Source organism: Trichoderma reesei (assembly GCF_000167675.1).
Source record: "Trichoderma reesei QM6a unplaced genomic scaffold TRIREscaffold_7, whole genome shotgun sequence".
Taxonomy (NCBI): domain Eukaryota; kingdom Fungi; phylum Ascomycota; class Sordariomycetes; order Hypocreales; family Hypocreaceae; genus Trichoderma; species Trichoderma reesei.
Window position 1 is genome coordinate 728529 of NW_006711154.1, and position 17531 is coordinate 746059.

At 55.8% G+C, this 17531-nt stretch overlaps 4 protein-coding genes across 4 annotated transcripts; 1 reads left to right on the forward strand and 3 right to left on the reverse strand.

Annotated features, from left to right (window-relative positions):
* Positions 1 to 2502: 2502 nt before the first annotated feature.
* TRIREDRAFT_60283 (uncharacterized protein) lies at positions 2503 to 3987 on the reverse strand (the record flags this gene model as incomplete). Its single annotated transcript, XM_006964644.1, has 2 exons — positions 2503 to 2810; positions 2943 to 3987. Coding segments are annotated over 2 exons (1353 nt in total), but the record flags the coding sequence as incomplete, so codon positions are not given.
* A 1238-nt stretch (positions 3988 to 5225) lies between these two features.
* Positions 5226 to 6033, forward strand: TRIREDRAFT_59919 (uncharacterized protein; the record flags this gene model as incomplete). The annotated part of the gene is made up of 3 exons (XM_006964463.1): positions 5226 to 5439; positions 5558 to 5787; positions 5884 to 6033. The coding sequence occupies 3 exons, from the start codon at positions 5226 to 5228 to the stop codon at positions 6031 to 6033; spliced, it is 594 nt and encodes a 197-aa protein (XP_006964525.1).
* A 435-nt stretch (positions 6034 to 6468) lies between these two features.
* On the reverse strand, positions 6469 to 7560 carry TRIREDRAFT_106457 (uncharacterized protein; the record flags this gene model as incomplete). The annotated part of the gene is made up of 1 exon (XM_006964645.1): positions 6469 to 7560. One exon carries the CDS (start codon positions 7558 to 7560, stop codon positions 6469 to 6471), a length of 1092 nt encoding a protein of 363 aa, XP_006964707.1.
* Positions 7561 to 8611: 1051 nt separating this feature from the next.
* TRIREDRAFT_77167 (uncharacterized protein) lies at positions 8612 to 16756 on the reverse strand (the record flags this gene model as incomplete). Its single annotated transcript, XM_006964646.1, has 10 exons — positions 8612 to 9882; positions 9957 to 10198; positions 10259 to 10345; positions 10409 to 10827; positions 11177 to 12560; positions 12644 to 13367; positions 15071 to 15255; positions 15337 to 15452; positions 15510 to 16126; positions 16340 to 16756. The coding sequence occupies 10 exons, from the start codon at positions 16754 to 16756 to the stop codon at positions 8878 to 8880; spliced, it is 5196 nt and encodes a 1731-aa protein (XP_006964708.1). The 3' UTR covers positions 8612 to 8877.
* Positions 16757 to 17531: the final 775 nt, after the last annotated feature.

Below are 17531 nucleotides of genomic sequence, written 5' to 3' on the forward strand. Positions count from 1 at the left end.
AAATAAGAGTACAAAAGCGAGAGCGAAGGAGTTGATATCCGGGCCCTGACGACGTCTCTCGGCATCCTCATCACGGCATCCAAATGTAACCTGAGATGATGCACAAGAGTCGACCGGGAGTATACACGTCCAGATCCTTCTCCCACTCTATTCAACACACCATGGATCCAACGAGGCCATCCTTCCTTGGAGACAAAACACCAAACGTGCCCGTGCGCCAGTTTTACCTGTAAGACATAAGACATGACGAAACCAGCCCGGCTGTGCCCTGGCAAGTTCCGACCTACCTCTTTCTAATGGCACATGAACATGGAGCAACGATGAGGGCACTGAGACGTCCTGTCACGTACCTGCATAGCTATGTACTGGTGATACTTGATGGGCCCTTGCATCTTGCCGTTCGGGCAAGTTTCTGGACACCTTCTCTGTCCATTTCTCCTGTCTTTGTGTGGCTCTCTTGCGGGGGGGTTGGCTGGGGATTTGACGGTCACTGACCAGCAAGGAGGAGCTCCTTGTATCGATGATGGCGTGCAAAAGATAAAGGTGGACGAAGCCCATAACCCCCGCCGGGAAATGTTCTAGAGCTCAAAGGATATGTGCGGAAATTTGGCAGTCGATCTTCAATGGTGAGGGCTTCATGTGGTTCCGTCATCACATTTGCCCTTTTTGCGCATCTCGAGTCGTGACTCTAGTTCTCTGTCCCCAATTTCCATTATGTATGTACTCTTTTTTAAACCTCCTTTTAGCCCATCTTCAGCCTCGTTATTCTTCCTTTCTTTCCTGCACTGAAGCCAAGCACCTCTCGGCCATTGAGATGAACTAGATGCCGAGATGGCAGCTACCAAAAGCGGCTGGTGGGCGATGTAACGTTCTGCCTCCGTCCTCAGCTAGTGTCAGTATACAAAGGGTTATACACTCGTACCTGCATGCGTAGACTGTAGACATCTTCCAATAGACATAAGAAATTGGATCACAGCAAACAATATGCGTATAAGAGGACAAGTCCTCTCCCAACCCAAGGGGCTCCATTTATGATAATACATGTAGCAACTGATAACATTGTCGTCATAATAGGACACTCCCGTTGCATGGTGAGCCACTCCGCTTGTTCGTCAACAGAGCAGCGGAAGTTGTCAGAAATATGCATAGCTGCTAGAATGCCCGACTCTGGAAAATAGGCTGTCCATAGCCGCGGACTAATGGCTGGTCACATAGGTAGGCCGATGATGATGTATAACCTCAATATTTATACACTCCCTCTTTACCTACCAAAACATCTCGATAACTCGCAAAGGCGATCCCATTCCACCTCGGCACAGTCTTCACGCACAGACAAGATGACCTTGAGCTCGACCTTGCTCGGAAAGAAAGCAAAAGGTCTTCAATCCCCTACGAAAACAGTTGAACCAAAAACACACAGAGCAAGCAAAGGACAAACACACGGCCCCCCCTTTTTTTTGCTTCACCTCACGGACCAGCTGCCCAAAGAAGACCAAATCAGATTCTCTTGAAACGCCAATCCCAAACAACTGCAACCTTTTAATGTTGTGACCGTGCACCTCAGGGCGTGCATGTATTGTTGCCGCAGGAGTCAAAGGCTTTTGTTCTTCTTCTACCTATCGCGAGTTGCCATTTTCGAGTCATGTCGACTGAGACTGGCATGTTGCGAGCAGCCGTCTTGTTGAGGTGTGCAGCATGTCCTCCCGGCAAATTCTGCAAGTATTTCTCTCCGGACAGTTGGTAGCATGTCACGGTTACAGCGAGCGAGTCTTGATATCCATCCATGAGACGCATCCTCCGCACCCCCTTTGCTTACACCCACAACGATCACCAGCCCTCTGTCCTCGTCGCCACGTGGTACAATGGCTTCCCGATATTCTAGAAGTGTTTGCTTCCTGTTCATGTCTAAACCCTCAACTTCATCATGCTACCATGACAAAACGGCGTGACCACGCGAGAAGAGAGGTCTGTATGTAACCACACCGACGCACGCATTGGCTCCTCACCAACAGACGCCCTTCGTCACGCCTAGACGCAGAGCTTCATACCCGGGATCGCAGCCAAGCACGTCCCTTTTTACGCCAAATTTCCACCAGATTCAAATGGATCCATGCCTCGTCATTGCCAGAAAAAGCACATCGTCATATAGCTGTACAACTTCGGTATCATAACATTAACATTAAAGCTCGTCTCCCACCAACCATTCCAAGGACAATATCCAGTCTTGCCATCTGGCATGCATCAGAGCAGGCAACTTCATGCCTTTTGCTTCTTCCTCACGAGACCCGCGCCCAGCACATTGACAGCACCCCCGACACCCGCCGTCTCCCCTCGCGAAGCCTCCTCCCCCACCGTATCACCCCGTTTGCGCTTAACGAGTCCAGACAGGTTATTGATCGGTGCAGCTCCCTCGCCCGATGCATCTCCAGCCGCAGCCTCAGCAGCAGCAGCAGCGATATCTTGCGTCCCCGTAACGTCGAACCCCCACCGGCTGCCGAGCCCGACTTCGCTCAGCCAGCGACGCGTGCTCCCCGCGGCCTTTTCCAGCGTGGCAAAGTCCAAGCGTAGCAGAAGCTCGTGCATGCGCTTGTAGTCGGCGTCGTCCATGATCCTCTCGCCTCGGCCCTGCGACGGCCAGTAGTAGTACGCCGTCGATACCGGCCGGTCCAGGAGGTAGTTGCGCTGCTTTGTCTTGATGCGCGGTTGGCGAGGCTTGATGGGCCCTCTGAGCTTGCTCTTAATCTTTGCCGACTTCTTCTTCTTCTTGTTGCTGTTCTTTTTAGTTTTCCGGCCCCCATGCTCGGGATCATCTATCGGCTTGGTGGAGGTACCCTCGCTGCGGTCCGTCTTGGGGGGGAAAAGTCTCCTGGGCGTGGTGGTCGGCGTCACATTTGGCACGGCATTCTGCTTCCTAGGAGTCTCTGGCGGAGCGCCCGCTGCACTGGTCACGACTGAGGCACTAGATACCGATACAGAGTCACTACCGCCTTGCTTTGGCTCGTCCTCCAAGTCGTCAAACACCACCCATATGAACCCCGTCAACCGCCCGCTCGAGCACTCTTGCCGAAAGGCCATCATCTCCCAGAACATGTCCAGCGTCTTGACAGTCTTCCAGCTCCCCGTGGTCTTCATCGCCTTGGTCTTTGTAATCTCCTCGTCCAGCTCGTCGCGGAACCGGGACTTTGGATCGTCTGGGAACCGGGGGATCAGGCACCGCGGCGGCACCCAGTCAAACTCTCGGCAGTAGTGCGAGATGCGCTCCAGCGGGTGGCTCAAGGACCAGCAGGACGCAGCGCCGGCGCGGCGCGGGACGAATGCGCGAGTCTCGTAGGCGTCGAGGCCGGGAACAAGCAGATAGCCCTTGGCGTTGCGCCATGGGGGGAGACTGCCGCTCGGTGGTGACTCGACAATGGGGTCCAGCACCCGGCACCACCACTTGACGAGGCCGCGATCGTCCAGGACATGTTTCCCCGGGTATTCGATGCTGCCGGGGAACAGATACTGGTCTTGCGCGCGCGCAAACAGGCTCACGATGAACTGCACGTCCTTGCGCCGTCGCTTGTCCACCAGGTACCGTATGAAGGTCGCGCAGACTTGTCGGATCGGACTGGGCGCGCCCTTTGGCAGCCGTAACCTGTCTAGGAATCCTGTAGAGTCCGCCTTGGATACGAACAAGGTGGTGGAGCGGGCGGTGGTGTAGATGAAGATTTCGATGCCGAGAACGAGGACTGGCTTGCGCTGAGCCTGCTCTGTCGTGTTTTCGCTTGATGATGATGCAGTCTCTACTGTGTCTGGCACGTCAATCGAGACGCTGAGAAAGTGCTTCTCGCAGTATGTCCGTTCAGGCCGTTCGCCGGGAGGCGCAGAGTAGAGCGCGTCGACCTTTGTCGGAGGCGTCGAGACGTGGTGGATGCCGAATCTATAGCCCTTGGGAAGCACAGCAGCCAGGCGTCCGCGCAGACTGCCGTCAGAGTCTGCCGAAGCCATCTCTTTGTTGGAAGCAAGAACTTCAGCTCGATACCTATGTTTCGAGAGTCGATAGTGAGAGGGAGAAGAGAAGAGAAGAGAAGAGAAGCGAAAGATGACGGGGAGACGTGAAGCAAGGCCTGACTGACACAGGGCTCCCTTGAACTGAGAACCAGGGCAAGTCGCGACGAGACGCACGCAGAGTGAATGCAGTAGCAGCTCCGCTGTAGCTACAGCTGCGTTAGCGCACGAGATCCACTGAAGGCCGGGGGTTCCAGCGAGCGCCAATGGCGAGCAGTTGGGATGCGACAGGGCTGATTTCGTACATGGAAGTTGAGGCTAAAGTGAACCTACCGATCAGGTACTGGCTGCGCTGATCTACGAAGGTACAAGTACCTTACTCAAGGTAATTGCAGCGGGAACAGACGCGATGGAACATTGCAATTGTGAGTCCAAGATGGCCGGTGTATGTATTCTTGCTGATGAGTTTGAATTGTATTCCAACTGAGAGTCTCCTTGGATCATAAGGTGAAGGGAGCAGAGCCGCGAATTAACTCTATTGCAGGACAAGTCTTGATGGCGGTTTCGGAACAGGTACAAGGTGCTGCCTCTTACATGGATGTCTACGGATACCCAGGTTCGGTAATGTTTGAATGATGTTGCGCTTTCCTGACTACACACGTTCGAATTGTGAGATCCCCGACGATACCTACCCATTATGGATCTATTAACACGCCATCAACGAGCTGCTCTACAGTACACGTCAATCAGAGACTACCTATGGGTGATGCGTCTGGTCCACCAGTCTCAGGTAACAGTACGAGCACATCCGCATCAACCCACAATCGATACCGATAAGATAAGAAAACCAATGCCACCAAGCACGTGACATCCAAAAATGCTCCCAAGCCCATGGATCCCAAGGTCCTTCAACACCATCAAGGCGACCATCACCAAGTCTCCCAATCCCGTTCCCTCGCCCCCGGCGGGACGCAATTGACTCTTCCCCCCAAGCCATGTCTCTTCAATCCTGCCGCCCCAGCGTCGCTCGCTGCCGCCACGCCTCCCGCATCCTCACCTCCTGCGCCCGCGCCTTCGCTACCGAGTCCTCGCCCTCATCCTCAACACCAGAATCCTTCAAGGTCCCCGCGGGAACAACAACAGCAGCAGCAACAACAACAACAACCACAGAGCCGACGACAAACTACAGCAGTGCGACGACGAAGCCGAAGCCGCGATGGAGCCATACGCCTGAGGGCATGAAGGCGCCGCTGCAGCTTGACTTTGCAAAGAGCCCGCGCAACAAGGTCTGGGCCGTCAACAACGACCCCGCGCGACTCGACGATGTGTACAACCGCCTTCTGGGGCCGGGAGGCAGCAAGATGCTTCCGGAGGAGCTCAAGTGGCTGGCCGTGACGCACAAGAGCTTTGACCAGGGCCGGAGAGGGTTCAATGACCGATTGGCACTGCTGGGTATGTTTCTACCTCGGCTTACACACACACACACACATACATACACCATTTTTTGCGTGGGGTTCGATATGGGACTTGTGAAAGGCTGACTTTGTCTTTTCTTCTGTATGTTTTCTAGGCCGGTTGACCATGGTGATGGAGGCGACAAAGGAAATCGTCAGCAAGGAGCCCCTCGCGGGCTCAATACTGCCCGACCAGTTCGACAGACAGCCGCTCAACGACGCGCAGCTGCTGGCCGTGGACAACCTCAACGTCATGGGGCCGCGCGACGTCATGGGCAAGGACAAGCTCTACCAGCTGGCCAACAAGGTGGGATTGCTGGAGGTGGTGCGGTGGAAGCCCCGACTGGTACGTTCGCACTTTTGGCCCCTTTTTTTGTTCTAGATTGTGGATGGCGTTTGTGGACAAGGAAGGATGAGAGAAAGCTAACATGGTCCGCTACAGCCCAAACGGCTCGAGTCCTCGGGCGTGGAAGTCGTCCTCAGCTCGGCCATCATGGCCATTGTCGGCGCCATCACCCTGCAGCATGGAGCTGCTGTGGCGGCGCAGGTGGTGAGGGAGAGGATACTGGCGCAGGTTCCCAAGGACAACTGAGGGTAGGTATATATACAGCAGGAAAGGGGGAAAGGGGTGGTCGTCTGAGGTGTAAGAAAGAAAGAAAAGAAAAGAAAAAAAAGGGACGAAACAAAGGGGAACAGAAAATTGGACGGTGGCGGCGGCGGCGTTGTGTAATCATACCTTGTACTATTTATGAGGAGACGAAGCTAAACGTGTTTTGAATCTAGAGGCATGGAATATATTAAGATGGACCTGGCTTGATCTGTGTTCATTGTGCCATATACATGACAGTCTTTAGTTCTCATTACTTGAGACTACGGGTGGTGCTTTGAAAGCCGCTTGATTACTGCAATCTCATAACTACTAGATGCCATATCGCTGTCAACAACATCAGGGGGTATCTCATCAAGAGCATCGCTCAACGCTTTCACACGCTCCTCCATCTCCATTATCCAAATTCTCACGCCTCCATCACCCCAGCAGGGGCCTCTCCTCAGCCTCCCGCTCATCCCTCTCACGACCGCTCGCCTTACCAGCAAGCCCATGCTTCACCAGCCTCTCCCGAATCAACCACCCCAAGCAAACCCCCGCGCCGGGCCCGGCAACCACCGAGATGGCAATCATGCTCAGCGGCACCCTCCATCCGCTCTCCACAAACATCCAGTACAGCACCGTCCACGCAATGAACTGGACGTCAATCTCGATGAAGCTGACCGTCAGCTTCGTCATCTTCTTGCGGTCGTCATGACGCTGCGCAATGTTCCACAGCACAAAGACGTGCGCGGCGACGGACAGCGCAACGGGCAGCGCGTACACGAGGACGACGCACTGCCAGTGCGACTCGTGATGGATGCTCACGGGGCTAACGCGCCGGATCCTCTCGACGACGTATCGCACGGCCTGGCGCACAAGCGAAATGTACAGCGGGAAGAAGAGCCAGGCGCCGATGGCGAGCGGCGAGTTCAACGCCAGCATGAGCGCCGACGGCACAAAGTATCCAACCGCGACGGCAATGGGAATGGCCACGGCCTCGGAATCCGGCAGCGTCCTGTCCTCGAGCTTCTTGTCCTCCTCCTCCGCCCTCCGGACCTCCTCTCGACCTTCTTCTTCTTCATCCCCATCGTCTTCCTGCTGCTGCTGCTGCTGCTGCTCTGCCGCCACCAGCGTCTTGGCCCGATGCAAAAACGCCGGCACAATCACCAGCTGCCACACCACCGCTCCCCCGAGCAGGTTGAACAGCAGCCACCAGACCGTCGGCCGCGCAATCAGCCCACTCGCCCGGTTACACCTGCGCGCCGCCTCGACGGTGCACACCGTCGCCAGCGCGCCGACGTACGCCAGCACGACGCCCATGACGGCGCGCGACCGCAGCGAGTCGAGCGCGGTCCGGAAGAAGCTGACGAGGAAGCAGCTCGGGGTGCCGAGCAGGGGCACGCGGCTCAGGGCCGGGAGCTGGGCGCGCGCGTGGCACTGCGACCACAGGAGGGCGACGTCGACGTCGGAGTGCAGGAAGAGCGCGGCCGAGGTGGCGATTGCGAGGAGCAGAGGCGGGAGGAGGAGCATGTTGAGGGGGAGGTGGAGGATGGGGGGGGAGAGCCATTTGGAGGAGGAGGAGGAGGTCAAGGATGGCATTGTTGTTGTTGTTGTTGCTGCTTTGTTCTCTTGGTCTGTGTAAGAGATGATATTTTTTGGGTCTTGGTAGTATGGGTTAATATGCAGAGGAGATGAAAAACGCCGTCATGGCTCTCGCTGTGTGTTGCCGTGGAAAGGAAAAGATGGTGAGGAGAGGAGGAAGAAGAATGAGGTTGGTGAGTGAGCCGAGCTACTGTATGTAAATACTACATACAACTGAGACAAAACCACTAACGCGCCCACTAACAGCAACAGGAAGCTGCCTCCAGCTGTCAGTTCGCGCTCGAATCAATCCAATATTACAGCCACTCTCTTGCTCCTTGTTAATTAATTAGCTGCAGCAGCTGAGCCCAAACAAGCATCAGCGTTACATTTCAGTGCATCTGCAGCCTAGTTAGTGCCTTTTATGGCGCAGCGAATGGTGGTGGTAGGCCGCACACCATCTGGATCTCAAGACCAGGCACGTGGGAGACATGTCTGATGACTGAATGAGCTTTCAAATGCCAGTCAACAGGGTTTGTATGCTACTACTATTGTCGTCGTGATTAAGTGCTGTATTTGGTGGGACATTGTCCACTACTCTTTGTAGGATAGCTGAGGCTGGCTAAAGAGGTGTCTGTTTCTTGGCCTTGCCATACATCATTGGTAAAACGCAGGATGGAAAGAGAAAAGAAAGGTCGCCAAGGTTCATAGATTACACAGTTGTAATTGCTCTTGTAAACGATCAACTACAGGCTTGATCTTCACGGCAGTCGTCTGGTGACTGTTCACCCATCTTTCCACGGGCAGCTCAGGACAAGCCTTTCGTCCATCTTTACACCATGCCCCTCTCCCTCCTCGAATTCGCACTATACTTTAGAGAAGGATAAAGCAACAAGATCATCCCATCATGAGCAGTATTTACTATATAGGTAGTAGTCATTAACTGATATGTCTATTCGTACTCTAGACCTTGGTGCCTGTCTGATATGGGTATACCCAACAACCATATGTATGATACCTGTAAAACCCTCTTTCCTCCAACGCCTTCTCATGCAGAACAGCTCACTCCCGGGACCCATCGCCGGTACCGTTGCGTGAACAGCATCTTCAAACACAGACGGGTATTGAAATGCTAACGATAGATATCAACCAAAACGACAAACGGTAGAGAGAGCAAAACACTTGACCATGAACGCCACCGTGTCAACATAATGGACCCCCCCCCCCCCCCTAACTTCAACCACAAAACAACAAACGCAATCAAAATCACCTCCCCAGAGTCTTCTTCGACCTCGTCCTCTCACCCCTCGGCCTGCTCCCACCAGGCACCCGATTCACCTCGGGAATCCGATACCCCCTCTCCCTCTCCAGCCGATGCCTCTCCCAAAAGTCGCTCATCTCCGTGCTCAGCCGCTGCCTCGCGTCTCGCTCCTCGCTCCTCCCAACCCCCTGCCTCCTCCTCCCCCTCCTCATCCTCACCGGCCAGATCCTGGCCACCACCTCCATCGCCTTCTTGGCCACGGGCTTCCCCAGCGTCTGGTACAGCCAGAGCATCGCCCAGCCGTAGTTCCTGCCGATCCACTTGAAGAAGCGTCGCGCAGTCGTGCTCCACGCCACAATGAGCGTCACAATGATGAGCACCACGCTCGCCGGGATGCCAATCACGCCAATCGTCCGCAGCGGCAGGTTGTCGCCCCCTCCCCACTCGCGCGTGTTCATGCCAAAGATGCCCGTGAAGAACTGCAGCGGCAAGAAGATGACGGTGAAGGTGGTGAAGATGAGCACGCTTCGGCTCTGCGCGCTGGCCAGATCCGCGTGCAGCCTGCTGAGCCGCACCTCGTCCACCTGCGCCTGGCGCTGCATCATCTGCAGCAGCTTGTCGTACTCGTCTCGCGTGTTCCGCACCCTCTTGACCATTTCCTCCGTCGTATGGCTATACTCGGCCAGCCGCTTCAGCGCCTCGTGGAGGAACTTCCTGCCATGCACCGTGTGCGCTTGCATCTCGGAACGGTTGTAGATGCCGTGCATTGACGAGATGACTCTCGTCTGCCTCTCGAACAGAGTCAGTAGCGTTGCTAGCTCATCCTCAATGTCCCGGAGCTCCAGGAGCGCCGACGTGTTGTCTCTGTTCTCCCGCTCGGCCCGTCGTCCTTCCTCCTGATGCCGTTGTCGGATCGAGCGAGCCTTGTTCTCCACCGGCTCGTAGTCAAAGGCCTTGTCACGGAATCCCTCTGAGCGAAACTCCTTGAGCGATGTCGTAAGTTTCTCGGTCTAGGTAGATAGTCATCGCGTCAGTTACATGCACATGCGCAACAGGCGCCGTAAATAGGAGCAGCACGACTCACCAAGACGCTAATGGCTTCTTCGAATATGCGAAAAACCTCCAAATCGGGATGAGACGACCGGTCAAGCAGCACGCTCACCGCATGAAACGCCGCCAGTGCCGCGAGATCCAGGGAGTTATCGCAAATCCGAGTCAGATCTACATTGACGTCGTTGAAGATGCTATCGCGAAGATCAGCCTGTTGATACAGCGGCCCCTCGAGGGGATCGCTCTCTCGCTTGGGGAAGAAGGACAGCAAGGTATCTGCACAACATTAGCTTGGGTGGAGGTCGACCAAACCCACGGGAAGATGCATCAACTCACGAGTGGAAATAGTCCAGAGCCATAGTTGGTCCACCATCAGCACGTTTCCATTCAGCACATCCTTCTCCGTCTCTTCCTCGCCATTCTCTTCGGCCTCCTTGGTCAGCTTCTCTCTCCAGCTTGCGTGGCTTGCACCGCTCCTGGCTCCACTACCGCTTCCGCTTCCACTTCCACTCTTATTGCTGCTTCCCCCCGATCCGACATCGCTGGTAGACTGGTTGAATAGCCCCTGATACTCTGATGGATCGCGATACCGTTCCTTTGTCAACTTGTACAGCATCTGGTCATCGTCTCGCGAGCGTGTATCCCTCAGTGACGGGTATCCAAACTGATCCAAAGTACGCCGGCAATTGATGGGCGGGTCATGCCCTAGGAACTCCCAAATGACTTGCAGCTCCAGGGAGTCCGACTTGGCCACGGATTCAGGGATGGGTCTGGCCCTTCCGTGAGCCAGGCGCTTGGAGATCAGTTCCCGCCGGCGAATGAGCCTCTTGTACGAGTCAAAGTGCAGATACGGAAGAAACAGGCATATGGACATCTGGTCGTCCTCGCCAAGCAGGGGATGCGGGCTGCTCGCCACAGAATGGGCTCTCGGAGATGCTAGTCATCTTGTTAGAGGTAAAGTTGTACCCGTTGGCAGAATGACAGACACTTACCACTCCTAGGAGGCGTAAAGTAGCATCCTGGCTTTGCAAAATGCGCATAATGCTGCGAGTGCCTGCCACGCGTGTGGCTCCTGACCCAAAAGTCGTGATTCGACATATCGGAAAAGTCTCTCATGTAGGAAACTTGTAGCGTTTTCAGAATGTCCTAGGTAGTTGATATCTGTTAGCCACAACAATCACTTCTGCAGTCAGCAAGGGGCCACTCACAGTCACCCAGGTGGGATTGTTGTACGGCAGATGAACCCAGACAAACTTGCGCGCCTTGGCCTGCGGCCTCACCAAGACGCCATGGACAACATCGTCCACAAGATCGCCCTCGTCCACAACGGCACTCTCGTCCACAGTGGCGCTCCCGCTGGCTCTGTGCCTCCTTTCTTTGGCCAACTTTCGAACTTCGAGGACGCTTTCGGGGAGCTTCGGAGACGCATCGAGCCCCTCCTCATCATCATCATCGTCTTCATCATGGGGCGCCTGGTGGAATGTACTGCGGCTCCGCTGCGAGATGGAAGTTCGAGGAGGCGCCGGGGCGCCCGTCTGGCTGTCGAGGCTCATTGATCGGCTGAACGAGTTGCGTCCTAGTCGAACTCTCACGGGAGGGGAAAGGCGATCGATGGCAAGCTCCTGCTCCAGGCTCGCACGCAGGAGAGGCGAGGGCTTGTGGAAGGGCGTCGACTGTCTAGGGGGAAGTGAAATAGGTCGGGATGGAGGCGAGGACGCCAAGGGCACGACTTCAGGCCGTATTACCGGTGCCGTAGGTGCCGACTCCGTGCTCCTCCTTGGTCTCGTTCGAGGAGAGTCGACGGGAAGGATAAGTGGCGATGGAGGCACCGGAGCCACCACAGGCGGCTCGTCAAACATGCCACGAGGTAGACCGGGCTGCTGTTGAAGCACCTGTTCACCTTGGTTGATCCCCAAGGCGTTCTTTATCGTCAGGGGATCGGGAGGAAACGAAACGTCAGTCGGGGGCCCCTCCATGTCGACCAGGCCCGTTCTCCCCCTCACGGCCAGGAACCTGCCCTCTTCTGGCGGCATGTCCACCTCGTTCAGCCGCTCACTCAGACAAGCCTCCGGCCCTTTGTCCAGAAACTCCTTGAGCGGCAACCGCGTCGACCAGGCTCTCACGGCGCCGTCTTGCATCCCGGCTTCCTCGAAGAAGCCGTGGACCTCGACCGCCACCTTCTGCTCCAGGTGAAGCGTCCACTTGCATCCGTTCGAGTCCTCCTTGGCGCTGGAATCCGCCTTGTCAATCACCTTGACCAGCTGCTTGAGGAAATCGTTGAGGCTGCGCGAGTTGTGCCTCCCAAAGGAGGCAACGTTGGCGTGGTCGCTCTGCAGGGGGAAGATGCGCTCCTGGCGCATGCCGAGGATGGCGGACTTGGGGGACGTGAGGGGCGCAGTGTAGTAAAGATCCCCTGAGTTGGCAGACAGGCGAGAGTCAATCGTCTCAAAGAGCGTCCACACGCGAAGGTCGTCGGACACGAGCTTGAAGTCCTCGTCCACATGGAGCAGCAGAGGGTTTCCCATGCGCAGCTGGTCTGTCAGAGAGGCGGGCAAGGGCACCGAAAGCTGAAGCAAGTGCTGGATGCTCCCTGCCAGGGCCTGCATGGCGAAGTAGCTTGATCCCTGATGCGGTGTTCCTTACAAGACAACAAGAACGCAATTAGCAACGCTGAAGCCCATGCTACGAACCAAGACAAGGGGCTTCTCATCTAGAACTCACCGAAAAAGGCCACTCCGTAGCACTCGTGCAAGATGTCGCCATATCTCGAATCCGCATGCGCCTTGACCAGCGCCATCTTGACCACCAAGCCGCCGATGCTATGCGCGAGAAACAGCAGCGGCCTGTCCCTCCTCTTCTCCGCCGCCCTCAACGCCCGCAGCTCCTCGAGCAGCGCCATGGCCAGCGAGTTGAGCGTCGTGCCCTCGCGCACCGGCGGGTGCTCGTACAGCAGGATCCGCGCCCTGTTGGCCTCGCGGCGGATGCCCTCGCGCACCCACGACGGGCTGCGCCGGTCCGTCGCCTCGCGCACCTCGACGTCCCGCATCGACAGGTTGCCAAAGTAGCGGCCCATGAGGCCGTCGCGGTTCCAGCTGCGCAGCGCATCCGCGCCGGGGCACGGCACCGTGACGATGTCGACGCCCGTCTGGTCGTGCGTCAGCCGGCCTGCGGGATCCAGCGTGAAGCGCAGGTGCTCGACGCCGTCGCCGTCGTCCTGCGGCTTCTCGCCGACTTGCTGCTGCTCGTCGCTGCCATCGTCGGGCTTCAGCTCCGTCTCGTCCGTGTCGGACAAGATGCTGCCCGGGAACGTCCTCGCGGATCGGGAGCGATGGGGAGTTACCGGACGGGGGACCGTCAAGCTCTGGCTGCGGTTGGGCGAGGTTCCGTGATGTCCAAGACGAGGCCTCCGTAAGGGGATGCTGCCGCCCGGAGCCATAGCGGTTGCCTTCGCTGTAGTTACAGCGCTCTTCGGTGTGTTTGTTGGTCAACTAACGTCGTGCTAGGCGATTGAGCGAACCATCAATCCATAACATGAACCAACCTCATTCAATATGGATCACCGAAATCTCCAGTAAGCCGTCTAATATATATATATATATATCCCTTGGCATGTAACACCAGTCACATCCGACCGGACGTATAGCTAAATGATGAAATAGAATCAGGCACCTGGAAGCAAAAAGAAAAGTCAAATTCCATCACAAAGAACACGCCGCATTTCTCTGCGACTCCACAGTCCCGAATCATGGGCTCTCCCAACTTACACTTGACATGAAAGATTGCAACAAAGATTGAAACCATCCGAGCTCAGAAACAAATCACCTGCTCCCCCACAGGAAGAACACCTACGCAGCACACAGCATGCATGCCAAGTAAGTACTAATTGAAAGGACAAGAAAAGAATAGAAAAAAAGAATAGGCCTCCAAGGCAGACACCTCCCGATCGATACGAAACGGAAAGCCCTGCGCCCATCTGCCAGCCTCCGATCCGAGACCCCGAGAACAAAAGGAATCAAAAGACAAAGCTATTACATGCAGCATCGCTACCCCCCAAAACATCACGCCTCCTTAGAACTCGGCCCCCCCCCCCCCCCCCCAAAGACGCAGGCAGAAGTAATCAGATTCATCGCCCGCAACTCTCTCACAAAAGCACATCAAATGCCCAAAAACCAAATCGCCACGCTGAGTTTCCTTGCTTTCACCTCGTACATCAAATCATCATTTTCCTCTGCTCGTGACAAAAGCCTCCTCAATTCTAGGAATGGATGAGCGCAGAGAGAAGCATCACTCTCCGGGAGCCTGTCGTCCCTCTGCGAGCTCACAAGGGGGGGTTTGGAGGGGTTCAGCAGGTGACCCCCCCTTTTCATGCACTTTTACCCATGAGACTTGAGCCACCGTGACCGCGGCACATGAGCCGTGAAAAGCGCACAGCGACACAAAGCTGACATTACCAAATATTCGGTTTCAAGAGGAAAAAAATATATGCAAGATTCTCAGATTCAAAGTCTTATTAACTGAGAACACTCGTCATCAATAGAGTCAGGTCTGTGATGCCCCGTATAGAGGAGCTTCACATGATTTGTGTCTGCCATTCCTAGGCTCGGCATTCGTCATCTAGTTTCATGTCGGCAGATATCCGATGCAAAGACTTCACCTTGTCAGCGTGGAGATGGGATCAGATGAACCGTCGGAGCGATCATTATAAGCTCAATGGAAATATCCCGATAATGAGGTAGGCTATATGCTCCGTGACTTTTAGGTCCACTCTCCATCATCCAGCTTGTTGGATGATAACATTGAGAGTGACCAGAAACCGGCCCTTCTATGAAGCAGCTGTACTTTGTATGTCGTCAAGAATGTACGCAAAAACGCAACGGCAAAGAGCCAGCATCCCAAACGCCTACCTTGGAGGGTATCAGCTTGACATAACATAGGTATAATGGGGATAAGTAGTGAAGCGTCCATGCAACGCGCTCCAAATCTAACGACACAACTTCCCTCTGTTCACTTGTGCCACCCGCACTCGTCAGGCTAGAAATCCTCATCAAATGTTGAGCATCCAATCATAGCATCCGCGTAAAAGGGATTCGAGATCACGCATCTCTGCCCTGGCCGGATGTAAATCACGCCGACGGGGCCCAGCTTGACAGCCTCGCCGTCCCCAAACCTAACACTGATCTTGCCTGTGCACACATAGCAGGAGCGTACCTTGCTCGCCTCTACAGGCCAATGATGGCTCTGCCCCGGCTTGAGGCAGAGTACGTTGAGACCGAGGCGCGGCGATACCGCAATGGGGTCTTTGTTGGTCACGTAGGCATTAGAGAAGATGGCATCTAGGTAGTCAGATCAGTCAGTCTTGGTTCCAAGCTACGGTGAGGTACGGCCAGTCACGGCCAGGGCAAAGACACACTCACTCAGGTTCGTCTCATCCTTTGTCGCACCCGGGGCCATCTCCCAACCCTCCATCTTCTCGAACCCCTCAACCTCAGCCGGAGAGACTTTGCGAGAAGCTGTCGACGCATCTAGAGCACTCGCTGCGAGTTGTGGATCCTGCTTGGTGTGATTTTCAGCGACGTACTGCTTAGACTGTGTGGTGGAAGATTGGAAAGCGCTGCTCTGTCCAGCCGTCCGTGATGCATAGTCGTCCAGATTGGCAGCCTTGCTGCCGCCTGCGTTGCCGTCATCCAGGTCCATTTTGTCGCTGTGGCCATTTGGAACGACTGGTTCGTGATTTTGCTGTGAAACCGCCTCCTCAACAGCAGAATCAAGGCTGCCATTGTCCCCGTTGCTCCATTCGCACTCGTTCTTGAATCGATAAAAACATAGCTGGTACTGACATGCAATGCACGTCTCGGTCTTGCTAAAGGCAGCTTTCGCCTCGGCTGGGAGATCTGGGGGCAGAGCCACACACGGCTCGGCCAGCCGCGATATGCCCTTCCATCGGCGGCAAGGCGTCCTCTCCTCCGCTCTACCCACGAGATATGCCAGGATGCAGGCGTAGCTGAGAGGATCGAGCGTCTTACCTCGATGATACTCCCACCATAGACCCGGTACATCGCGATTCTGTCTGTATTTCGACAGGGCCGCGATGTCTGCCCGGGCAGGCACCTGCTGAGCGGGCGAGAGCAAGCTGTGTAGGTAGCGAAGGACATCCGTCATGGGCGGCCGCAAGGATTGACCGGGCGATGCTGTTGGCGGCGGCGACTGCTGCGTTGACCGCAGAATGGGAGAAGACCTGGTAGGGAGAGGCACGGGGGTTGCCGTCTTGGGACGTTTCGCCGCTCTATCGTCGATGGCATCATTGCTGGCGTCGCTGCGCAGAGATCGCTTGGACGAGTCCGGAGGCGGAGCGCGAAAAGAAGGACTTTGTGCAACGCTCTCTTCAGGCAAGCTTTGTGAGGCGGCGGTTGGAGGCACGCTTGCCCTGGGCGTCGAGGGACTCTTCTTGCTGGAAGTTTTCCCCCGGGTGCTCCAGTTGGGAGCTGCAGGCGGCGGCGCTCCTGGTGGCAGAGGGTTGCGAGACACGATGATACCAGGCGAACTCAGCCCTTCGTTTTCATAACTGCCAAGCTTGGATATTGTCCCATCCCCATTGTCATTGAATAGCCCGCGGTTGTGTTTGCCGTGAAAGTGACTCGCCAAGTGCTTCAAAACCCAGGAAAGGGTCCTACAATCTCGCACGGGGCAGATGAACGGCCTCTTCTCGCCCTCTGCGACGTCTTCACACCGTTCCTTGCCGGGTGGAAACGGTGCGTTGAGCGTGTTTTGTTCGATGCCTTCATCATCTGGCAAGGAAGCAGGCGCGTTAGCTCGGCATGGCAATCTCGCAAGCATCCTGTGTGTGCGACAGGACTCGATAGCCACTCACCTATATAAGTATAATACGATCGGCCTTCAGCATTGGTCTGGAGGCCGACTCGGATGGTTTCGCCGTCCTCGGTCTCAATCACATCTCCAGGGTCAGAGACTATCGATGCAGATGCGGACAAGGAAGCCGACGAAGAGACGGACGTGGCTGCGAATGAGGCAGAGGTGGGGTTGGATGCTGGACGAGCTCCTAGGTCTCGCACTTTGGCATCGGTAGTCGCAAGCTTGTTCAGCAGTGGCAGAGCCTTCGCTTCGGCCATATCGTCTGTAGTAGCTGCAGCCAATGGCTCCTCCGAGTCCTGGGGCGTCTCTGGCGACTCTGCCCGTATCGGCGTTGCTGCCAGACCTGCGCGAAGTGGTGGCGATGGCGGTAGAGGTCTGAATGGTTCGGGAGTGCGTCTAGATGGCTCAGGTATAGGAACTGCAAGAGGCACAACGGGTTAGCCGCAGGTTGACGAACAAAGACAGTGCTCAATTGCCGCTTGAAAAGCAAGTGGCCGGCGGTTTGGCAGACCCAATTCACTTCCCGTTGGCCATTGGCTCACTTCCGTCCCAACTCTTTGTTTACATGCCCTGTGCGCCCAACACGCGCAAGCAGCACCAGAGCAAAGAATAGCACTGCTCACCTTGAGTCTCTATAAGCGCCTGCTGCTGTCTGACCCAGTTCCTCTGCGCCTTGAGAATGCGCTCGTCGGTCGCCAACCCATCTCGCTGCAGCGCCGGCCCAGGCGACGTGGTCGTG